The 24,904-nt window shown below is 38.9% G+C and overlaps 1 protein-coding gene, 1 long non-coding RNA gene and 1 pseudogene across 2 annotated transcripts in view; 1 reads left to right on the top strand and 2 right to left on the bottom strand.

The window, feature by feature from the left end:
* Positions 1-80: 80 nt before the first annotated feature.
* Positions 81-24,904, top strand: part of LOC140932383 (probable ATP-dependent RNA helicase DDX23) — a 27,942-nt gene continuing 3,118 nt past the window's right edge. The window contains exons 1-22 of the mRNA XM_073381997.1: positions 81-92; positions 828-922; positions 1,010-1,067; positions 4,392-4,475; positions 5,233-5,286; positions 6,296-6,361; positions 6,808-6,837; positions 7,344-7,379; positions 8,023-8,135; positions 9,386-9,449; positions 13,409-13,488; positions 15,742-15,982; positions 16,465-16,530; positions 16,741-16,785; positions 18,681-18,720; positions 19,916-19,965; positions 20,121-20,267; positions 21,154-21,215; positions 22,086-22,117; positions 22,541-22,598; positions 23,257-23,326; positions 24,620-24,658. Coding sequence (XP_073238098.1) covers positions 81-92; positions 828-922; positions 1,010-1,067; positions 4,392-4,475; positions 5,233-5,286; positions 6,296-6,361; positions 6,808-6,837; positions 7,344-7,379; positions 8,023-8,135; positions 9,386-9,449; positions 13,409-13,488; positions 15,742-15,982; positions 16,465-16,530; positions 16,741-16,785; positions 18,681-18,720; positions 19,916-19,965; positions 20,121-20,267; positions 21,154-21,215; positions 22,086-22,117; positions 22,541-22,598; positions 23,257-23,326; positions 24,620-24,658 — 1,542 coding nt within the window. The remainder of the gene's footprint in view (positions 93-827; positions 923-1,009; positions 1,068-4,391; positions 4,476-5,232; positions 5,287-6,295; positions 6,362-6,807; positions 6,838-7,343; positions 7,380-8,022; positions 8,136-9,385; positions 9,450-13,408; positions 13,489-15,741; positions 15,983-16,464; positions 16,531-16,740; positions 16,786-18,680; positions 18,721-19,915; positions 19,966-20,120; positions 20,268-21,153; positions 21,216-22,085; positions 22,118-22,540; positions 22,599-23,256; positions 23,327-24,619; positions 24,659-24,904) is intronic.
* Positions 10,776-12,194, bottom strand: LOC140930008 (uncharacterized; annotated as a pseudogene).
* LOC140929802 (uncharacterized) lies at positions 17,538-18,500 on the bottom strand. The gene is made up of 2 exons (XR_012164795.1): positions 18,259-18,500; positions 17,538-17,876 (listed from the first exon to the last, which is right to left on the bottom strand). It is a non-coding gene; the product is annotated as an uncharacterized lncRNA (long non-coding RNA).

The raw sequence follows: 24,904 nt of genomic DNA, 5'->3' as shown, positions 1-24,904 counted from the left end.
TAACTGGTAAAATAGCATGAGTTAAAAAAGATAATTAAAACTATGCGATGCCAATTCATTGAAAGATACAAATGTACATTATGGTGTTTTTGGTACAGGGGTGTACTTTTTTGTACTGGACGTTAACTAATAGTCTCCCCTTTTTGTTTTGTTTCTGAACTAGACTATATTAAAAATGTGTACATTTGAATTAAAAATAGCTTGTTTTGTGGAAGGATTTTTTGTCAGGCAATGTTACCTTTTAATGAGTAAAATCTTAAATTAAGAAACTATTCTCTTTTTTTTTTTTCAAAATCCAGTATCTTGACTTAATAATTTTTTTTTTTTTTTTTTAATATATATATATGTTGCAGTAGTGCAATGTTGCTTATTCTTGAATTCACTATTTTTAATTGATGAGGCAAATAAATGTGACACCAAACATAGTATTGACTGGGAAAGTCTTTGCAAAATTGGAGGACTCTTTTTTAAAGAATCAGGTCTTGATCCATTGTCAAGGAAACATTCCAGAATCCTGACCAAGAAAGTTGAAAGCTCTCTCAACAATACCTTTTTTTCATCTTGCAAGATTGTGTTAGAATCTTGACCAAGCTCTTGAAAAATCTAGAACTTTAGAGACAAAATCTTGAAAATATTGCAAAAGAAGTTGTTAAGATTCTAGTTACAGTTCAAACCAAGATCTCTACAAGTTTATTAATCAAGATTCTTACAAGATCTTGTAAGGTTTTGGTATTAAAGATTCTTGTCAGATCTTGAAAGGTCTTACAAGAGTCTTGATTAAGATCTTTGTTAAGATTCTTGTAAGATCTTGGAACTTATCTTGTAAGATCTTGGTTAAGATTCTTATAAGATCTTGCAAGATTCTTAAAAGATCTTGTAAGATTCTTACAAGAATCTTAATAAGATACTTGTTAAGATCTTGGTAAGAATCTTAATAAGAATCTTGTTAAGATCTTAATAAGATTTCCACCTGGGTAAGCTAAAGTACATTTGTATATTATTTTCACAGCCACTCATTGGAAGAAATGATAGCAAGAAGAGAGGCAGAAAAGAAAGCTCAAGAAAAGGTGTGTTACTGTATATGAGAACTGAAATATAACTAGTAATATAAACCAAAAGTTATGGAACGTGAGCAACAAAGATTGAATGTTAAAACACTTTTGCTGTCCTGTGCTTTGTGTAAGTCTTACTTGACAGATGTTCAAAACATGCATGATCAGATTACGAGTGATCGAAGATCCAAACACCCGTGATCAAATTGTGTTATGTGCATTCCATTCATTCTTAGTGGAAGTCCAAATGACCCTTGCGAAATGAATTCCCAGAGTTCTGGGAATTCCTAGGAATTCCTAGGAATTCCTAGGAATTCCAATTTATTCCAAGACATGCAAATGAGCAAAGATAAAAAACCTTGGAATATTTAGGAATACTTGGGAATGGGTTAAAACACTAGTGGGAATTTTTGGGAATTCCTAGGAATTCCCAAATATTCCAAGTTTGAAGGATACTGTCTTTGGAACTTATGGGAATTATTGGGAATTGCTTAAACACCAATGAGAATTTGTGGGAATTCCTAGGAATTCTCAATAATTCCAAGTCATTGTTAACTTGGAAACACTGGCTTAATTTTTAGGAAAAACGATAACTGTTCAAAGGTAATAAAAAGCGTAAAAATTTTTAATAATCATTCCTTTAATTGCCTATAACAACAAGGATTTCTTGACATTAACCAGCATCTATATACAACATTTATTGCGACTTAAATCTTTAAAAAAAATTATCAACAATAAGCACGATACTGAAAGCTTATTCAAAGTGCCACTTCTCGTACCTGAGCTTTCCAAACATGTCCACAACACGTTTTTCATCGCGGCTTTGCCTAATAAAAGGTCATCGCTTCTTGAAAAAACAACACGAAATTTTCCTCTCGCTACTTATACCTCAAAAGCGTTGGAATATTTTATTTAGCTCTGAAAACGACCGCTTTTTTCAACTTGATCATCATCGAGCAAAATCATCCGCCATGTTTGAGCTATACTGGTTACCAGTCTCCCCACTAAGTGAAGTGCGTCATCACGTGCGCCTTTTGAACCAATGGAAAAGTGTGAAATGAAGTTCCGTTTGGTGAGTTCAAATTCACGCGGACTTTCATTAGCAAGAGCACAAGTATTTTGCATCCGAAATGGGCGTTATTTTAAACGCGGATTGTTCATTTATTTTGTTGTTGACACATGAAACGTGCTTCCAGTCATGTCTGAGAACGATAAGTCAGCTGGATTGTGAAAGGTAAAGGTATGTTCCTGCTTCGTAATGTGTCTTCTGATGGTAACCACGTACTCAAATAATGAAGCTGGAGATCAAAGTGAAATTATAGATCGTTCCGATATATGAACACGAAACTTCAAGATGGCATGGAAAACCATTTATTGGTTCCTTTTTGTTTACTGGAGACATAACTGTAGTCGTTGTTGCAAATGGTTGATGGAATTCTACGTGAATAAGCTAATATTCGATCAGATTCTGGCGGATTTAATACAGTAGAACCTCGATAACTCGAACTCCGATAACTCGAATTCCCCGCTAAGTCGAACTAAATTTGCTTTCTCTTGATCAAGATTTCACTGAAATTTACCCCGATAACTCGAATTCCCCACTTAAAATCGAACTATTTTTCGTTTCCCTTTAGAATTCGAGTCACCGCCGGGGTTCTACTGTAGTCATGGACAAGTATGTTTAAACGCCATGTACTACAAGTATTTTAGTTTCCAGTTCATTATTTTGTTCTCAGTTTGAGAGCTGAATTAAAAGTCGGGCGGCTTAATAAGGGCTTAGCAGATAAGCTTGCTGGAAGCAAGTTGGCCTGACTTTTTCTTTTTTTACACATATGTTCCCGCTGTAAAGTTAATTCAATCAAGACTCTTTTGCTGTATTATTCCAGTTACAAATGTGTCCCACAATTTTTCAGTAATGACTCAAGAACAATTTATATCTCAGGACTTTACTTGTTTTATTCAATTTTGTAAAAAACAAAACATGTACCATAAGATGTGATTTTGAACATTATTATCATAAACTTGTTTAAATGCAATTTCCATGCTTTCTCCAGTTGGTAATTAATCATTAAATTTGCGTATACTTTACTTTCCTGGCATTGGATGTTGATTGATGACATGATGTTAAACCTGTAAACTCCTAGAATTCCTAGGAATTCCTAAGAATTCCTGGGAATTTCTAAGAATTTTTTGTGCTTTAGATCTTGTAGGTTGGAATTCCTAGGAATTCCTAGGAATTCCAAGTCCAGTTTCATTTCCATTTGGAATTTCCGGGAATTTCTAGGAATTTAGAACCAGAACTTTTTAAACTGGGAATTCCTAGGAATTCCTAGGAATTCCAGGTCCGAATTTACCGTGAAAATTCACACCTATGATTCCTAGGAATTCCTAGGAATTCTTAGGAATTCCTAGGATTTTTTTCCTAGGAATTCCTAGGATAATCCTAGGAATTCCTAGGAATTCCCAAAGTTATTTCGCAAGGGGAATGCTGGCTACATACATGTACAGTACATGGTAAGCATGCATAATAACAACCTGGGCCGGGTTGTTTGATAAGCTGGGTTAAGATAACCTACAGTTAGTGCGAAATTTGGACTCGGATATGAGGGCTTAAAAAGCAAATTCAGTTTAATTCTCTTCGCCTACAATTTGATGATTGAATACTCTAAAAAGAATAGAGAAAATTATCCGAGAGAGTTCTTTTGATAACAAGATAAGGAAACCCTGGTTAAAATTTAACCCTGGGTTAGCGCTGACCGGCATTTGAACAACTGGGCCCTGGAGATTAGGATTGTTGCCCACAATGATACAGAACATTGGAACGCCGTCTTTGTGACCTCTAAGGGACCATGACATTCAGGTCATAATAATGAGCCTGACCTTTTATCAACTGTAGGTTTTATAATAAAGTTCAGATATAATACGCACTGGTTGTAACATGGGTGTGGGCAGACGTTACCCTTTAAGCCCCAATATCCACATACAAATTCTCTAAACTGATCTCCATACATCTCCTTTAAAATCATTAGTTGAGAGAATTTGATTAAAGATCATGGAATTTTCTCTATGATGATCATTTTATTAATTCTCATAACTTTATCTCTTGACAGTGCATGGATATTGTTGGGAGAAAATTGTTGTTGGTCACTATTGGAACTTAAAGGGTTAATCATGAAGCTCAATGATCTGACATTAATTTTGTTGACACAACCTTTTACTTCACCAGGGTAGTAAATAAAAGCCAAGTGAACTAACGCAATATTGATTTTGCTCTTGTGTTATTTTGTTTTGTTTGTTTGTTTGTTTTTAGAATAAAATATATTTTTTGTTGTCTTTTAGCCAACTTTTTTAACAAAGGAACAGAGAGCAATGGAAGCATTGAAAAGACGACAACAGCAAGTTGAGGAACAGAAAAAAAAGACTGTCAGGTAAGAGATGCATGTTTTGTCCCTTTTTGTGACTTCCTTACATATGTGAATTTCTTAAATTTATTTTGCACCAGACTTTGGTTGTTTATAGAGATGGTTGCTCATTCAATGGATAGATAGTGAGATTAAGAAATTACATTTATGGCAAATGGTGAATCCAGTTTTATTTGTACGTGTACCTTGTGCTTAGTCTTATCTTCACTAAAAAGCTTACTGTTTATCATATCTACTTAAATATGAGAAATTTCATGCCAGTTCCATCCCTAAGAATATATCATAACTGTTTTGGATGGTTCCTGTTAGCTAATATTTCTTAATTTGAGCAGAAAAATTAAAAATTTCATACCATCTACATTGATGTACTCTCAGATGGTTCCTTTTGAGCTTTGCCTAAATCAGGCAAGCTGGGAGGCAGATAAAATAATTAGTTATTTTCTTTATAAGTTATTATTTAATGTTTTTCACCTTCCACTTGACGAATCAGAACAAACAATGCTGCAGTGGAACCCCACCTTACGGCCACCTCGGTAATATGGTCACCTCATTATTACGACCACTTTTTTTGGCTGCCCGGCAAAAATGACCATACATTTTCTTGTAAAGAAATTCTCGTTAATATGGACACCTCATTATTACTGCCATTTTTTTGGGCCATCAGTGACCGTATTAGCGGGCTTCCATTGTACCAACCAGTTTGGATAACTTTCGAAAACTGAAAATTTTTTTGTGGCTTTTCATTTCAAAACAAACAGGAGGAGCATCAAATGAGAGAGAAGTTTTTAAGAGAGGCACAATATATTCAAGAGGTAAGTATTAGAAAAACATTTATAATTAAGAGAACCCGAATCATTTCACACTGTTTTTATGCTTTAAATATCACAGCACAGAAAAGTACACATAATTATTAATGAAAGCAAAGATGAAAAGAAAAAGACAGATTATTTTTACATAACTTAACATATATACAACAAATGAAACTGACAGTAACATGAAATAACTGAGGTTTAATTTAGGCCTGACATTGCTCAACTTTCATAGTTTCTCTAGGAAAGGAAAAGAGGATCAGGTGGATGGTTTTACTTTAAGGGGGACTTACATGTGTAGCTAACAATGCAATTAGCAAGTTAATAGAGGGTAACAGGTGCAAGCCAACAAAGTTAAATAAGGAAATTTTCCATTAATTGTTTCAAATAATTACAGCAATGTGCTACTTGTCATCTCAATGATGGAATTTAACGTACCCTTAAAGAGGGATAAGCATGAAAACGCTCCAGCTAATTAGTGGGAGTAAGTAATAATTACATGATATCTCCCAAGAAGAAGAATGAGGACGATGGCTTTACTTCTTATTACAGTTTGCTGTATTATTATCTTGTTTAAAGTAGCTGTGTCACGAAATTCAGCCAAATTAGGAAATTACAAAATGCCTGTTAAATTAAGAGAAACATAAAAATAACCGCTTAAAACTTTAAAGGAAGGTTCAAATAACATAACAGAAACAACAGATGCCACAGATGGGCAAAACTGAAGAAGACTGAAATGGATTGAAATTAGGGTTTTTGAAAACTGTTCAGCCTAACAGTTTTTCAAAGTTGATCCCTGCTGCTTGCAACTTCAAAAATAATGCTCAGGAGACATACAGGCGTATTTGTTTGTCTCGGATCTCTGATTTTGTCATTTACCTGTAATTTCTTTACTTACTTTAAAATACAGCGATTGAGGGCAAGTAATTGGCAAAAGTAAACAAAATTTAATTATTTAGATAAACTTTAAAACATAATATATATATATATATTTTTTTCATTTTCTAAAGAGGACGAAGTGGAAAGAGAAAATAGAGAAAGGCGGGAAAGAAGAGAAAAGAACCAAACTGAAGAAGAGGTAGTGTCTTTGCCTGCTAAGGGCAAGGGTGGATCATGATTTTTTTTCTTTCCATAGTGCTCCAAAGTTGACCCCACCATCAAAACTATTTTACAGCTAATTATTTCCACCCTTCATGATAGTTATTTTCTAGTAAACTTCAACTACTTAGATCCATAAATTTGATCCTTTATTGGTAATAATTAATTATTTTTAGTTTAAAAGCTGTTAGTTATTTAATTACATTTTTTTCTGGTCTGAGGGGTGAATTTAAGGGGGGTTTTGGATCCCATGATCTTATCCTGGTTCAGTCACTACAAGGGTCTAGTTAATGAACATTAATTGGGGGGAAGAACATGTGATATTAATTTACTCATTAGTGCACAGTTAATGGTGAGTGATTATTTGCAGAAGTGAAGAATAATTCTTACTTATTTATTTACTCTGTTCAAAAACTCTTTTTTTAGGTTGAGAGTGAAAAAGAAAGGCTGCGAAAGGTACTAGGATTATGATAGATTTTACCAAAAACTCAGGAGGGGTTATGTAAAATTATAAATTACAGCTATTGCAAAAGATTTTACAGATGAGTGTATTTACACAAGAATATAAAGCAAGCCGCAATGAAACAAATACAATGGTAGCTTAGATTAACATTTTGGCCTGCAAATAAAGAAAAAAAATCTCATAACATAGCACATAAATTTAAGAATCCCAACTGTTTGTAGTCAAGTCAGTTGACTATCTTTAAGAAGGGATGGAAGGAAGGGAAGAAGGCATGGCTGAGGAGTTGAACTTGCCAATGCTGTGAACAACTCAACAACTGTTCCTATTAGTGGTGAGAGCGTGATTTGAACCTGATGTGATCAAGTTTGAATCCAGCACCCCACGCAACTTGGTCATTCTAACTCCTCCAAGTCTAAATCATTTTTTATTTAAGGGTTTAGGTGGTGTACTGTACAGTTTTTAGTAAACATGCACAGTGTAGTTCTCTTTATTCTTGTAGGACAAAGAGCAAGATAAAGAGGTGCAAGCTATCAAGGTAATGTGTCGTCATCTTAATAAAATTTGTGTGTGAAGGAAACAGTGTTTATACATGTATGCCAGTAATAAATTTGTTTAAAGAAGGTTTAATCTTTATATAGTATACAGGTCATAAAAAATAGTCTGTTGCAGTTATTCAGATGGCATTGCTAGAGCACAACCTTGGTTTTCAAGATAGTGTTGGAAGGCAAAAGGTCTTGTAAGTTCATGAAAATGTCTACTTAGAGGAACTTGGAAACTACCTACCTATCCCTCCCCTAACCCAAAATTTTGCCCCAAGGGATAAATAGTAGTGTCATTGTTGGTTTAATGGAGGAGGGGGGGGGGGGGGGGTGGGGAGGTGGGCAAATCTGAGAATTTTATGCTGATCTAAAAGGTACATGGGCCAGTTTTTTGTCCAATTTTTTTAGGAGGGAGTGTTTTGTATAAATTGTCTGTACAAATTAGTGGGAATTTTATGGCTATTTGTCTCCACAAAATCACTGTTTTTTCACTGCTCGATCCTGATGTGATTTATCAGTGATTTTCTGTGCTAGTGTTACTAAGAATCTACCTTGGCAGAATTCTTGCCTAAAATTGCACAAAATGTCACCTGCATAAATGGGCCTTTAACAATGTTTATCGGTCCTACTTCATTCCAGGAGCGATACCTAGGTGGAGCCAAAAAAAGAAAGAAGGTTCGTCGTCTTGCTGACAGAAAGTTTGTGTTTGACTGGGACACAGGAGAAGACACTGCTGTCGACTACAATCCTCTGTAAGTGCTTACATGACTGTACCAAGCTTTTTCGTGCCATCACAATTGACACATTTAGTTGGAACAGGCTCTTTTATTGATTCTTTGGTGCAGTAGTTTTTGTTTATTTTAATAATTGTTATTGAGACACATACCAAATTGGTTTTACTCTGTTTGTTAAAAATACAAATCATTGTAAATTATTGAATGTAGATTTACCATAGTTGACTTGACTGTACTGCTGTATACTACCGATAATTATCACGACTGCTCTTAGCTTGCTCTTGATTCAAGTGTCTCAAAACAACACAGGCTTTTGTCAGCACTCCGGAGGTACTTATCCAAGGGTGTAGCAAGTAAAGTTTGGGCTGTTTTAATAATACACCTCCTGTTTGGACTAAGGTTTCAATGTTGCCATGTATATGCAATTAGGAGGTCAGGAACTGGACAGGTAGCAAGTTCTTTTCCTTCTATATTGTAAGAAATCAAATAGACCATAGAAATGGCGTCAAAATGTTCGTTACACAAGTGAACCACGAGCTGCAGGCCTTTGAAAGTAGCAGGGGTCATAGTTTTAGTTGACATCCCTGATTAATGGAGATATGTCCAGGATCGATCTTGTTAGCAAAAATTTGATTAATGCCGGTTATTAAAACAGGTTTCACATTTAAACATAGGTTGTTGTTAGAGCGATTTTCGTATGACCTTGAAATGAAAACGCGCGAAAAAAAGAGAAACAACAAACGAACGGAAATAGAGTGATTTGATTGGTTTATCGAACGGGTACAAACGCGCGTAGCTTTTGGCTCGGGTGAAAACACTTCATGCCCGAGAACTCTCTAGAAATCAATCGATACTTCGCTTTGACGTCATACTGCAACACGTTTGGCCAATCGAGCAATGCCTTCTCTATATTAGGGTTTTCTTTGGCGGGAAAACGAAGAGGCCATGTTTTGATCTTTTCATCCACTGGCTGATAAAACAATTAACGAACACTTACGGAAATCATTTTTCAAGGTCATACAAAAATCGCTCTAACAGCATCGAGAAGGCTTACAGAACATACCCATCTACTTAAATTAATGAAATAGACACCCTTACATAGAGATTTGGAGGCTTCTTGAGTCTCTAAAAAAAGTAAAAACAAACAAGACTTTGTTCATATAACCAGCCTAGGAAGTTATTAAAGTGCTGATATGCTTCTTGATCAAGAAACATACACTCAGTCTGTGCAACTCTCCTTTTTACTTACAAGTACTTGTCTCGCTTAGCTATACAGAAAAGCATCAAATTCAGCTCTTTGGAAGAGGACATATTGGTGGAATTGATATCAAGGTAAACATTCAAAACCAGCTGGGTATCTAACCACAGTCGAAACCACAGAATTAGATTGCTGGGTCATAATACGTTTCTGGGAAACTGCCCACCTACCCCTCCCATAAGCCAACATTAACACTTACTTCTCACTTAGGGAAGAAGATTGGCTTAGGGGACGGGTAGGTGGGCAGTTTCCCAGAATGGTATAATGATCCATTTTTCTTTTTCTGAACTTACTTACAGTCATTTAGAATGTAACTACAGAAAAGTTCGCCAATATTGGACAACGAGATGGAATAAATGCCAAGAGGTTTGAAGCATCGCGAATTCTCTTTTTGTGTGACGTTTGCGCTGCCGTCCCCGTCGTTAATGCGAGAGCTCCCTGATGAGCGACTGTGTTAGGAACTTGAATAATAGAGACCTTAGCTTTAAATTCCAAGACGAGGACGACTTCGAGGACGAGATTCTCTAGAAAAGCTCGCGCATGAGTCAGCGTCATTTTGGCGGGAAAACGCAATAGCCGTCATTCTACTACGAGTTTTAGCGGGAACGGAAACAAGTTAGTATCAAGACGCTCATGAGAGAACTTTAAAACCTTCTTCAATAAAAATAACTGTGCTAACTTTTCTGGTAAAAAAAGCACAATGAAGCCTTCCGGGGTTGGATTTTTTAAGAATACGCGAAAAAATCAAACTTAAATCCCGTCCTCGGCCTCCACTTTAGATCTCTATTGTGATGGCTGATACAAAAAAGATCGATGTGAAAAGGAGTAGTTTGAGGAGTCTCGGCTGAGGCAGAAGGATGCTGATAATGACGATGAAGAAGTGTGTACATGTACACCTCAGGGGCGGATTTAGGGGGAGGGTGGAGGGGTTCGCGCACCCCCGTTCCCCTCTAAGATGACCTGCGGCTTTCTAATTCAACTGGCATTTTGCCAAAAAAAGAAAAATTGGTGGTTTATTGGTTCTGAAGTAAAACACGAGACGAGGTTGGAGAATTTACGTTAAACACCGTATTAAAAAATGGTAGTTTGGCACTGAATTCTGCTGTATCGTTTGATATGTATTCTCAGCAGTTCACATTATGTTATTGCCTAGTCAAAAGCATGCAAAAGCCTTCTTCTTGATATTCGCTTTTAAAATGTATTTACGTCACCAGTCAGTTATGCCATTCCTTAGCGGTGTACCCCCTCCTAAGAAAAATCCTGGATAGGATAGGATAGGATAGGATAGGATAAGTGCTTTATTATCAACAGAGCGCCTACAGACACATGTGTTTACAACGATAACAAAGATTTTAGTGCAATAATTACAGAGGTGTACATTCGTAAAATTTATACAACTATTAAACAAGGTTATATTTAACGCATCTCTCTCTTTCGCGGAAGCGATCATATACGTATTTAGCCACAATTTTTTGCGTTTTCTCTCCTTGCTTCATACTTATCAACGTTGTGAAGGCAGAGCTTGGAGTCATAGAGTCAAGAATAAGATTAGTTTCCTTTTTTAGCGTATTGAACAACTCTCTCCTAGGATCCCTATAGGCTATGCAATTCATCAAAAAATGCTCCTCGTCTTCTAATCCAGTTTTACATAATGGACAGATTCTTTGGTCTGGTGGTTGATAGGGTTTAACGTATCTTCCAGTTTCGATTGCTAGTTTGTGGTTGCTTAATCTTAGCTTTGTGATTGCTACTCTATGATTGATGTTTCTTACATTTGTGAGGTAATTTTCGTAGTCATGGGTAAGTTTAAATTTCCTAAAAGTTCTTAGTTTGTTTTTTTGATGCGGGTCCTTTCGTTCATCATTGTGTATTTCGCTAATCCATGTTTGCTGTTCTATGTCTAAGAGTCTCTGTCGTATATAGTTCATGATTGCGGGAGTGTTAGTTTTCGCTGACCATATGTCGCCAAGACCTGCGAGATTTAATAGTCGTTTTAATTTGCTTGACCACAGTTCCTTTTTATCTTGACCAATTTGGTCTGTAAATGCTATTCCAGAGAGTTTATTTTGGTGCTCCGGCTCACAAAATTTCAGCCAATATTTAATGGCTCTGCACTTTGTCTTCGTTCGCATTGGGAAACGGCCTACCTCCGATCTGCATGCACGCATTTGAGCTACAGAATTTGTTAACTCCCAATAGCCACCTTATGAACTTTGTTTGAACAAACTCAATTGGATCATTTTCTAGCTTTCCGTCGTGATCGACCCCCCAGACCTCGCTTCCGTAGGTGAGTATTGGAGAAATAACCGTGTCAAAAATTTTCATTGTGAGCTGTACATCGTCTCTGAAATGGTCGCCCATTTCCTTCCTGAGTTTGTACAAAGCTTTAAGGGCAACCTTCTTTATTTCCTGTTTAGCGTACGTGAAGGTCCCATAAGTACTAAATTGTAGGCCAAGATATTTGTAATTGCTAACATTGTCAAGTTTACTGCCTCTATAGTATAATACATGCTTATTCATGGTTCTCCCGCAGTTATTAAAAATTAACACCTTAGTTTTATTAAGGTTAACCGACAAGTCGTTTTCTTTGCAGTATTCACTGAGGGAATCCAAATAATCCTGCAGTCCGTTTTTTGATTTGGAGAATATGACCAAGTCATCCGCGTAGAGCATACAACTTAACGGTAACTCGTTTAGTTCTACGTCATTTAGGTTCTTGGCCTTAAGTTTCTCTGAAAGGTCACTGACATAAAGGTTAAAAAGGGTTGGCGAGAGCATGCAACCTGGATCCGCCCCTGCATCTGTTGCCTGCTTACTCATCCATGACTTTGAACACTTCTCTGAACAATCTGGTTCCCAGAAACGAATTATGATCCAGAAAAATTAAGGCTATGTTCACACTAGTACAGATAGCTTTTGCGCCGACTCGGAAACTATACCGGACAGGACTTCTGTTCACACATAACAACGGTGATTCCGGCGCGATTTCTGTGACGGAGCGAAGCTTCGCGGCGCCGCACTGATCTGTGGAGGGTCACATATCGGATAGGTGTTCACACTAGATAAGCACACGAAAAGCTATCGTTTCTCTTGTCCACTTCCTTCATAAAATGTGAAATTAGGAAGTTTCACGTCCTAGTCCTGCAACAACGGCAAAAAAGGTACAAAAAAGCGTGATGCACGTGCAGAGTTGTTGTTTTGCTTAATAAACCTACTGCTTTTTGCCATTCTCGTTGCCGCGGCCGTTGTTGTCGCTAAAGCTGCCTAATATGATGCCAGGAAAGGTTTAAACTTTCTACGTCTCAATGGGCGCGGCTCAGTCTCCGAAGAAAATATGAATCTTCTAGTGATGCATTTTTTCTTTGCCCGGGAATAGACCTTGTCACGGTTTTCGACGCCATCTTGACGAGTAGGCAAACGCGTGAGAAATTACAGTGTTTGTATGAGAATCTCATGTTTAATAATTTCCGTAGAACGGCTGTTCTGAAAAAAAATGTCAATTGTAAACTAAAGCTTCACTCCTATGGATTCTACTGAAAAACATTGAGGGCGTTACATGCGCTAGAAGACATAGAACCACTTTTTTACATTTCTATACATATGTCTGTAAGAAAGTCCCGGGAAAAAATACAGACAAATATATGGAAATTCTAAAGCAAGCCTCTGGAGATAGTTAAGCACAGGTACGCCCGCAAAATTTTTTATTGCAATCCTTTGCTTTGTAGCTTTAGTTTACAATTGATATTGTTTTCAGAACAGCCGTTTTACGGAAATTATTCGACATTAGATTCTCATACAAACACTGTCATTTCTCACACGTTTGCCTACTCGTCAAGATGGCGTCGAAAACCGTGACAAGGTCTATTTGGCCTTTATTAGGATTAAAGTGGTTAACCCCTCTACAACAGCCACTCCAGCCCTTAGGTGGCCCGCCGTCTTTGCGAGGCTCGGCTGTGCACTAGAATGTTAGTATGTAGTGAGGTGACAGTTTTTTCAGTAAAAATCCTTGGAAAATGAATTTTTTTCTTTCCAGTGGCAAAAGAAGGAGACAGGAAAGTTTTACCAGGAAATGTTGGAGACAAGACGAACTGTTGAGGAAAAGACCCAAGAGGCGTAAGTCTCTTATCTTGCCAATAATTAACAAAAAAACTACTAACACTGACGCGAATTGCATTTGAAATTAGTTCAGTCTTAGAAAGGAAAAAGTATTGTCCCGAACGGGACAAATTATGTCATATCTCCGCATTGCACTGTGATTGATGTACGTTTGCCGTGCATTGTTGGAAAGCCTTGTTCCAGCGTACATGTATGTTAATCGAGTTTTCCATCGTTTGCTTGTTAGAAAACAGTTTGAGTCTGGAAAAAGAAAGTATCGTGTTAGAAAAAGTCCGGGAAAAGCCTCGAATTTTCCATCCAAAACTCTGTTCGAACCATGCTCCAGTTGTGGATACTATTTCTGCTTCTCTTGGGTATCCGCTCAATAGAGCGTCAACTGTAATTAGGGACTTGTCAGAAATTAGCAGTGGGGGAGGGGGGGTGGAAACAGAGGGAGGGTCACAACTTTTTGAGACTCAGAAAAGGGAGGGGTCATGAAAAATGGGCCTTTAAAAGGGGGAAGGTCATGCAAATATATGCCCATGATCATGTAGCGGTTCACCCACAGAAGAAAAAGAAAGTTCTTTATTTGGTAAAAAAAAAAAAGAGCAACGGAACATTATGGATATAAACTGTGAAGTACTATTGCAAGAATTCAACAAACATCTACTTTTCATTTATAACAATGCTATAGTCTTATTGCAATTATGAATAATGTTGTTGTTAATGTTATTATAGTTTTGGCTATCCTTTTCATCCCTGTCTTCAGCATCACCATCAATGCTGCTGTGAGCATCTTGATCATCATCATTTATGTCATCAGCATTTTATTTTATTTATTTTATTTTATTAGCTTCGTATTGATACAATCACTTTCATCATCATCATGATTTTCACTTAAGTTGAAGCGTAGATATTGGTTGATAATGTCCTGTGATTCATTGGTGAACAACCCTTCTCAAAGGCATATTGGATATATGGCCTTTGCGTTTTGAGGAGCCCACTTATTCCTTGATAATGAAGAAATAATGGGCAATAGGCTCTGTAACATCATGCGATTCTTGCTGAGGTGCAATGGTTTCAATAAGTCTTTTGCAGTTAGCTTCCATTCTTTTTGCCCTAGCTTCTTTTGCTTTGCTTTTATTTTGTTTTTCTTTTTTCTTGTTGGCTTGGAATACTGCACCTTAAAGAGCCTGGAACATTTTTCTTTCAATTCTGTAAGGTGGGGAGGGTCATGATATTTTAGACCAAGCTCAAGGGGAGGGTTAGCAAATTTCACTCCCATTGCAGGGGTGGGTCACCTAATTTCCGAACCCAAATTTAAAATTCCCACCCCCCCTCCCCCCCTGCTAATTTCTGACAAGTCCCTTATTTGAGAGATTTAGAATAACGTTTACGGCAAACGGTAAACGTCAAATTTTAGTTAACAATTTCTCGAATTTGGAAATGAGAAGATAGAAACTGTCCAAAATCCTTCTTACTGATGAACCTCAGTGGCATAAAACTTCTAATATTAGAGAGCTTTAAATTTGAGGACGAGTACAAGAGATTTACTGTAACTCTGCCATTGATTTTCCCATGTGTAATTATGATAATATTTTGTTCTAATTATCTAACTGAGGGAGCCCATTCCTTATAAGCCCGGTGGCTTCTCTTGGGCTTCCTCGCCATGAGAGTTTAAATAATTAGACTTTTTTTGCTTTGTACAACTCATGGCAAACAAAACAATAAATAAATAAATAAATAAATAAATAAAATACAAGTGCGAGATTTGACTTTAAGTTTTTGCGCGTGTTCTCAAACAAAAATAGACACCCCGGAAAGCTTCATTATACTTTTTTCACCAAAAAAGTTAGCAGGGTTATCTATACTGCAGGAGGTTAAGCCCTCTCCCGATAGCAAAATGCTAAAACTTTCTAACATTTGATAACTTGTTCCCGCCACTACGACTTCCTCGCTATAACTCGTTGTAGAGTGACGACGGTGATCACGTTTTCCCGCCAAAATGACGCTGGTCCACGCTTGAGCAATACTCAGTATTGAGAAAATCTTGTACTTGTAGTCGTCCTCGTCAAGGAGTCAAAGGGTGCGTTTCTTTACTAAAATCCAAATCCGGATTTTAGTGAAGAAATTCACCCTAAAGCTCTACATTTAAGTAGATAATTATTATAAAAAACAATAAACGACAAGGAAAGGGGAAACTTGGTCACGTGGTACAAATTTCCGTTTGCCGTTTGCCGTAAACGTGACTCGTGGTTCCTTCTTTTTTAGGACGCGAATAAAGAAGCAGCGTGATCAGGAAAGACAGCGTGCGTTCGATGATCGTCACTGGAGCAAAAAATCCTTGGAAGAAATGGTGGAAAGAGATTGGCGGATCTTGCGAGAAGATTTTGCCATCTCTACAAAAGGTAAGAGATTCTTGGACAGGCTTTTGAAATCTTGTCGTTTTTGGTCCTGGCCTGGGTTTATCTGTTTTTTTTTTTCTTTTTGTCTGTGGATTACTCTGTGCACTGTTAAATGCTAACATTGTTGCAGTCTTAATTGTCATTTCCGTCGCAACTGAAGAAAAACAACAACTGAAGTCTTATTACCCAAGGAATGAGCTGATTACCACTAACTACTCTTAGCTACAAGGGATTTTTTTTTTTAAAAAAATAAGAACTAATTTAAGAACCTAAATAGCCTAAATTTGTGGTAAGTACCATTTATGTAACTTGAACCTGTTAAGGCTAACCAGGGAAAATATAGGTTCTTACTCACCGGTTTTTACTGTATTTTCTCCCTCCTCATTGCAGGTGGCACCGTAAACTATCAGTTCGACTAACTCAACAGGATTCGTGCCGTAGGTTGAATCTATTTCTATATGACAGTTCGACAGTTCGACTAACTCAACAGGATTCGTGCCGTAGGTTGAAAGTAAGTACTTCTATTGTTGCAAAGCTATACCGCTTTAAATCCGAGCCAACGGTGCATTTGTTTTTCTAATCTTGCCAGATCGAAGATGAAGCTGCCAAGTTTGGTCGTCCTCTTGGCGTCAGGACAGTGTCCGTGATTGGTGGGGTAAGAAATCTACTCATAAGTCTGACAATATCGTTATCGATGGTGTCGTAGCTACCCTGGGTGAAGTGTTGGAACAATGTTGTAACAATTGGAAACAATGTCGCAACAATGTTGCAACGCTGTGTGGCGATAAAGAGAGATAAGCAGTCAGCCATAAAAGAATAAATAAAAAGTCAGTTAACGCCTACCTTTTATACATTTTATCTCCAGCTTTCTCGCGAGGATCAAGGATTTCAGCTAAGGCTTGGTTGCGAGGTAAGCTAATCTCTAGTTCCCTTTTCGTGCGCTACAACTAGCCTTCGTGGCCAGAGCGACAGAGGAAGGAGGAACTTCCCTCTTCGCTCGCACGCTCCTCGCGGTATCGTTCGCCCGAACTCCCCCTCCCCCTCTTCATCCCTCCCCACCACCCCACCCGATCGAGCACCTCCCTCGTAAGCTACACCACAACGCACCCTCCAGACAATGAGAACGAAAAAAAATTCATTCACCACTTAAGAAATGGGAAGGGACCTGGAGCCGAAACGCGTCCCGCAAGTGTTTCTGGGTTCGTTACTGGGAACGCACCAGTCAGCTATAACACCGCGGCAAAACGCAATGCGCATGAGCACAAAATGTGATATCCGGTCAGCTTTTTATTTCCGGTCTAGTATATAAACCAATTGCGTAAGCATAACATCGCCGTCGCACCAAGTTTAAAAGCAAAAAGGGCGAAACAGACAAAAAAGGGGGCGAAAAAAATCACTTCATTGGAAAGCTTATATATTTTTCTAGTGTCAAACTTTTGCACCACATGGTTATCTGTTTGCACCAACGGTGAAAATGATGTTTGAAGTTTGCAGGTCGGGAGCGCTCGACATGACGACTTTGTTTTTACTGGCTTTCTTGCATGCTTCTGGTTTGGCATAAGTTAATTTGGGAGAAGGCGACAACTAAGAAAAGAATAACAATACTTATGAAAGAAACCAAAATAAAGAAGTCATCATTATCATTAACACTAAAACCAGGAATTAAAATTTTAGTCTGTTTAATAATTTTTTTATTATCAGAGAAAACAAGAACTCAAAACAAAAGATGGGCGGGATTTAATAACAACTTCGACTTTGACGACTGCAGTCACGAACACTCGGAGTTTTCAGTGCCGGGAAACTAGACATGCCTATAAATGACTTTCATTCAAGAAAATGCCTATTTAATTCTTTTACATGTTCTTTGGTTGAAGACTTCAATAATTTCAGACTGTGCGGCTCCGCTGCGTCTCATGCAAACACGAAACTTCCAACTGCTAAATACATGGCATGAAAAGTTCGACTTCTAAAAGCCATCGAACCAGCTTTCGCTCTCTGATTCTGAGAATGAAAAAAATAAATAGAGTTGTCAACTTGCTGCCAACCTCAACAGTATAATTAAGCTTATGTTTCATGGCAATTAACTCAGAGGAGTTTCGTTTCAAAACAAGGTAAAACTCACTGGTGAAAAAAAAAATAAAAAAGCGATTATGTGTTGTGGTTTCCCAGATAAAGCTCGAATCGGCTTTAAGACATGTAGACTGAGAAATTGAAGAACTGAAAATTAGAACTAAAATACGCAAGCTTGCAATGATAACTTTTTATGTCTCAGTTTCAGCCAGGTTAAGTGAAAAATAACAGTCTAAAACTTTGTTTTCGTGAATGAAAATCAGTTTACCTGACGCTCTAGCCAAAATTACACACTGAGTTATTATCAACTTACCTTTTCTGAATCTAATCGACTAATTGTTTCAGTGATCTGTGCCTGGTTATCCATAAAAGCAATTTCAATAACTACTGAAATAGTCAAAACACGAGCAGCATGAAGCAGAAGAACTGAACCACAAGCTGTACACAGAATGAATCCGAACGCGCGCGGGAGACTTTGATCTGACTGGAAAGTGTGACTGAAAAAGAGACCGGAAATGTTCAACCTGGCGCATGCGTAGACGTTTTGCCGCGGTGTTGTCAGCTATTGGCCTTGTTTTTTCCATTACCCAGTAAAAGTCCCAGAACTCTTTGCGAAAGTTAACTCGGCCCAGATTCCCTCTCCTTTTTAAAAGGGCGAGTTGTAGGGAAGTGTTTGTTGCCTTTTATATTAACATGTATCGCTGAGTACTTACGCCGTTATTATTTTTTTTGCAGATTGTCATTGCTACACCTGGTCGTCTGATTGATGTACTCGGTAAATATTTTCTCTTTATTTCTCATATCTGCTGGTGCAGTGTTGGCATCCTACGGTATCGCAAGAAGATTCGAAAACTACAATCATTGGTTGTTTACCGTTTTTTCGAAGTAACACTGTAATGCAAAAAAGTACGCCATCCTCTTCTTTTTATGTTTGAGTCTACTTTTATCCTAACCGTCCTTAGTCAAGTATAGTTGTCTTGTGGTAGTGTTGTAAGTTTTTAGAGACCTTTAGATTCTAGGCCGAGAACGACTACGAGTACGAGATTTGACTCAGTTTTCTCGCGTATTCAAAATTTTAGACACCCGGGAAAGCTTCTTTGCACTTCTTTTTCACTAAAAAATTAGCACCGGTATCTTTACTGAAGGAGCACAAGCCATCTCCCGGCCACAAAATGATAAAACCTCTAACACTTTAAAACTTGTTTCCGTTACCACGACATTCTCTCTAAAACTCTTAGTAGAATGACGACGGCAAACACGTTTTCCCGCCAAAATGACGCTGGTTCACGCGTGAGCAATACTCAGTACTGAGAAAATCTCGTACTTGTAGTCCTACTCGTCTCGGAATCTAAAGGTCGCTTTTATTTAGGTTAACCAAGGTACGAAATTTTCTTTCATCAACGGCCTCTGTTCCTGGAATCGATGGAGGTTTCAATCCAGGGCCCCAGTCCTAACTCCATTAGTTCTCTGCCTACTGTTCCTCTCCCTGTCTTTCATAACCTGAGAAAACAGCCGACATTTGTCGACGCATCCACTGGTTTTCCCGCCAAATGATGTCAGAGAAATGAGCGCAGAAATTCCATACTGATGACGCGTCACTACCCAGATCTGGGTAGTGCATCAAATTTCCCACGTGGCACGACCCAGATCTGGGTAGTGAGGCGTCATCAGTATGGAATTTTTGCGCTTGTTTCTCAGACGTCATTTGGCGGGGAAACCAGTAGTAGCGTCGCCAGATTTCGGCTTTTTTCTCAGGCTATGTCGTCCAGGGTTTCTGCATTTGTCGTGCCTTCTGGTGCCCATTTGATGGCGGTGCCTGAATCGGAATTGGGTAGAGTTAAACTAAGTTATTCAAAATTAAAGGCGAAAAAGAATCTAACGGTATCTTCTCTTAGAGATGCGAATGTGAATCTATGGAGATAAGATTTGAAGTAATTTATTGAAGCTTTTTGTTCTTCTTTCTTTTACAGAAAATCGATACCTTGTACTCAGTCGCTGCTCATATATTGTTCTTGATGAGGTTAGTAGTTTTAATTTGTTTCTTATTTTTTTGCGTTATTTTGAATCAGATAAAGAAGAAGCTATTTCACAGAGGAAAATGCAGTGGAAAGCCCTACTCTATACTCAATCATTCGTCTTGAGAAAATCTGAGCCATGTCTATGGTACTATTGTAGGCTGATCGTATGATTGACATGGGCTTTGAACCTGATGTTCAAAAGATCTTGGAGCATCTTCCAGTAAGCAACGTCAAACCTGATTCAGAAGATGCCGAGGATCCAGAAAAGCTGTTAGCTTATATGGGAAAGGACAAGTTTAGACAGGTTCGTTTAAAAAAATTGATTTAACCGCCGGCTCAATGTTTCAGTGTTTATTGACCGGCGAGCTTGTTAGAAGTAGGCGGGGCTTAAAGAAGTTTCACGGTTCACATGAAGTTGCCTTTGATATAATAGTGAACTTATCCAACAGGACGGGAGGGGAAAGAAGACGCCAAACCTTGTGTGACAAGCGTGACAATAGTTTTGTTCGTAAAATCCTTTCGCCAAACTACACCTTCCTTTGAACAGACCTTTTTGTAAAATACCAGAGAACATTAATGACAACGGAAGACTAAGATAACACTCCCAAGTAATAGCCCTGTCACGTTTGTCACACACAAGCGTTTTGCAGTCCTCTTCTCACTGCCGTCCTGTTGCGTAAACTCACGAATACCTGTTTGTAGCCTTCGTATTTCGTTTGCTTCGACAACGAAAATAGGAGACGTCTCGTCGAGGAGATGAAGTTGAGACTCTAGTTACTGGAAACTACTAGAATGTAGTGGAACCACCAGGTGAACCTTTGAACAATACCGTTTAATTCCGAATATAAGCCTCTCGATGTATAAGCCCCTCCAAATATAAGCCCCCCAGACTCGTAACCCAAAAAACCCTCCGTTAAATCGTCCCTCCAAACATAAGCCCCCCCGGGGGCTTGTACTTGGAAATTGTCCTCAAATACAAAGTAAAACAAAGCGAAAACGGGAAATTTCCTTCCAACTATAAGGCTAGCCCAATCGATTTTCAAACGCAAATTTCCCTCCGTAGGTAAGCCCCTCAAAAAGGGCCCTTGAAAAATATAAGCCCCGGGGCTTATTTTCGGAATTTTACGGTATTACTAAAGACCCGTGAACTGAGGTTCGTATCATTGGCTTTTCTGTTTCACCTTGTTTAGACTGTTATGTTCACGGCAACAATGCCTCCACAAGTAGAACGCTTGGCCAGAAACTATCTAAGGTCAGTCATCGGTTTGACTATTAACTGAAACTGTGTTTTCTAAATAGATACAAAGCCGCTCACATTAACTAAAAATAACTCAATAATAAATAATTCCGGCATATACCCCCCGGTAGACTACGAGCAGTCTCTCTTTATTCTTGGTCCGTCGAGCAAAACGCGCGCGACTGAAGGCGCGAGACGGGAGAGGCACGAAATAAGAGAGACTCTCTTTTGTCTTCTCGGGCTGCCGCCCTCGTTTCTTGCGTCTCGCTCGACGCTCGCGCGCGTGCATTTCCCTCCTTAAATCTGAAGAAAAAGAGAGACTGCTCGCATTCTAACGCCCCAGCAGTATTTACCGCGCCAAGGCTAGTGAGACCGAGCAAACGACTGAAAGAAATAGATCAAACAGACCATTTCATTTGCTTGAGAATTAAAAAAATCGTTTTCATATCAGAGACTTCGCACACTTAGCTTCGTTTTAAAACAAAGGCTTGGGACAACTTGGAATTGGCCTATAAACGTAACGAGACTAACAATATCAACTGGATAGAGGCAAACCAGTTGGATATTTACAACCTTGGTTGAGGATTTGAACAAATCCAGCGAGCGGTCAGGGCGGGTATTGAACCCAGGATCTTCGGATTGCAAGTCCAACGCCCTAATTCCTCTGCCACGCTGCCTCCTACCCTTAAAGCTCTAATATTAGCACCCGCATTCCAATTCTCATCATATTTACCATCATCTGTACGTTTAAGCAGTGATACGTCAGGGAGAAATTAGATGCTGATCTACATCTTAAAACGAGAAGAATTGAGGAAGAATTGTTTGTTAAAAAGCAACCTCAAGTGACTGGGAACCTAACATTGTGATTATTTCTTTTTCTTTCAGGCGCCCAGCTGTGGTTTACATCGGTTCTATAGGTAACTATTGTTAAGATCAAGTCTGTTTTTACCCTCCTTCAACGGGATATACAGTGTAACGGGCATCTTTCTGTTTCTTTTTTTTTACCTTTGCTGGATTATGACGGTCACACATCGGTCATTGACGCTGTATGTCCAACCAGTTTTACACCATACTGAATTATGCCAGGGATGATTTTCCTGAAAAATAGCTTACCACGTTATGATCTAAACTGCAGTTGTCACGTTCAACTTGCGAGCCCGGTTCCTCAAAAAGTAACAGTTTAATTTAACTCACGGTAAAACCTAACTTTAAGCAAAGTTTTCTTGTCTAGAAAAACATAATTGGAGGTTTTGAAATATTGTCCCGGTTATTAAAGCGGGAAGCTCTTCTATTTGTGTTTCTGTATTAAAGTAATTCAATTTTCTCTCATCACTTCACAGGCAGACCAGTCGAGAGAGTGGAACAGAAAGTTTATTTGGTTAAAGAACAAGCAAAGAGGTACGCCTGCGTGTATCATCCTTTACATGTTTATTAAACTGTAGCAATGTATGTAAATTTATTAACGCGAGATTAATTGCGGTGTACTGTAGTTTTTTTTTATCGTAAAACTCTGCTCTTCTTTCATGTTAGTCTATCCTGGCCCTTCTCATCTTATCTCTAAGCTACCAATAACGTTTTGCTGTGTATCGTTTTGTCCAATTCAGGTGAATATTAACTCAGCATTTAACTGGCATTTTGGTGCTATGGGGAGAAAAGCGACTTTTGATTAGCATTATGGGGAAACTGTCATATAATTGTTGTTGTTATACAGCTGGAAATTTCTTCCCAACAGCGTGCGCGTCTCATTAGTTACTTCGAGGTCACATTACATCTAACAGTTAAACTGTTTCCCGCCAAAATCTCTTAGTGGGTAACGTTGTAAAATCTATGACGTCAGAGGGTAACGTTGCACTTTTACCTGGGAACATTGACCTTTACAGCGAGGTTTAATGAATTTCCAGCTATATAACATATCACTTAAATACTGGTTCCTGGGGAAACAGTTATTTTGTTTCCCTCGAATCTCAATGTCTCCGTCGGCTTATTAGGAAATAACAGTAACTGTTTCGCTCAGGACCAGTCATTTTAAAAGTGTTTATTGTTGTTTCCTCGACAGGAAGAAGTTGTTAGAGATACTGAACGCTGGCATTGATCCTCCGATCATGATTTTTGTCAATCAAAAGAAGGTGAGAGTTGCTTGTCACCGAAGCCGATAGTTGAGATGGCGTGTAAAAAAAAGAACCCACGGAAATTGAGCGGAGATCAGTGAGAGCTAGGGCGGAGCTCTCATGTACTGACTCCCTCCTTGGGGTTAGGTTGGACGAGATGGGCACGCGAGGAAGCAGGGAAGCCCTTGCGCGCCTTTCATGTACTCTCGTGCCTTACATCCCCTTTTCCCGTCTTCAATGGCTAGTCTTCGTTCGCCCCTTTACTGTCGTCCGTTGTTTCTATCTGAGATCTTGCGACAGGCTGTCAGGGACCTTAACCGCCGCCGCCGCCGCCCAGTTAGCTCAATGGGAGTAAGCGCCGGTCTGCTGAGCGGCAGGCCGTGGGTTCAAACCCCGGCCGGACCAACACTCAGGGTCCTTAAGTAACTGTGGAGAAAGTGCTGCCTTTGTAATAACATCTGCAAACGGTTTGACTTTCTAGTCTTCTCGGATAAGGACGATAAACCGTAGGCCCCGTCTCACAAGCCCTTGCACATTTATTAAAAAATCTGTTGGACGTTAAAGAACCCACACACTCTTCTTAAAGAGTAGGGCACCTAGTGCCCGGTGTAGTGGTCTATCTCAGTTTCACACTCATGTATGGGGGCATCATCACTCATTCCTTAATTACTTGTAAACTGCACCTTAAGCAGTCTGGCAAAGTCCCCCAACCAGTGTTGTAAACTATCCCTGAAAAGCCCAGAGGGGAGTGGATATGATATTTACATTTTAAAATTTTACATTTACACTTACCCTAAGGCTATAATCGCACTATACCGTAAAGCTTTTGCGCCGGCACGAAAACCATACCGGACACTAGGGCTTCTGTTCGCACATAACAACGGTGACATCGGAGCGGTTTCTGTAACGAAGCGAAGCTACGCCTCGCCGATCTCCAAAGTAAAGAGTCACATATCGGATAAGTTTTCGTACTGTACCGGATACCTTCTCGCTTCGGCACGAAAAGCTGTCCGTTATAGTATGAACACAGCCTGAGATTGGATTACGAGTAGGAGGAGATTGAGTAGGAGCTTTCAAACCAAGTTCATGAGCTCCAGATAAACACTTTCCACAACAATCTCTAACGTCTCTCTACGTTTTGTTAGCAGCAGGAACAAGTGAGAGACCTGAGAACATAAATGGCTTGAAATTCCAATGTCGTACTCATAGTCGATGATCACGCACTCGGAGTCAAATCTTAAGGTTGCTAATTATGAGACGACATGTCTGTCATAAAGTTTAGCTGAATAACTCTTTTTCCGTCTGTCTTAGGGAGCGGACGTGCTCGCCAAGTCCCTGGAAAAAATGGGCGTAAGTTATCGTTTGTTGGCGTTGGGCGTGGGTGATTTTATATCTTATCTCTTCGATGTAGGCTATGGTTTTGTTGTAATTTGTTTTACCAAACGAACTTCAGCCTACGATCAAGCTCTCCATTGGGGGTGAGGAGAGGGGGGTGGCCGGGGTGTGGGGTCGCGAGAAGTCACGCGAGAGCAGCACGCTCGCGCCTTTGCTCGCCATACATGGAGAGTTTGCTAGCAGGCTAAACGTACTTGAGTG

Source organism: Porites lutea, chromosome 3, assembly GCF_958299795.1.
Source record: "Porites lutea chromosome 3, jaPorLute2.1, whole genome shotgun sequence".
Lineage (NCBI taxonomy): Eukaryota > Metazoa > Cnidaria > Anthozoa > Scleractinia > Poritidae > Porites > Porites lutea.
Note: the sequence above shows the minus strand (reverse complement) of the source record. Positions and strands in the feature narration are given on the sequence as shown.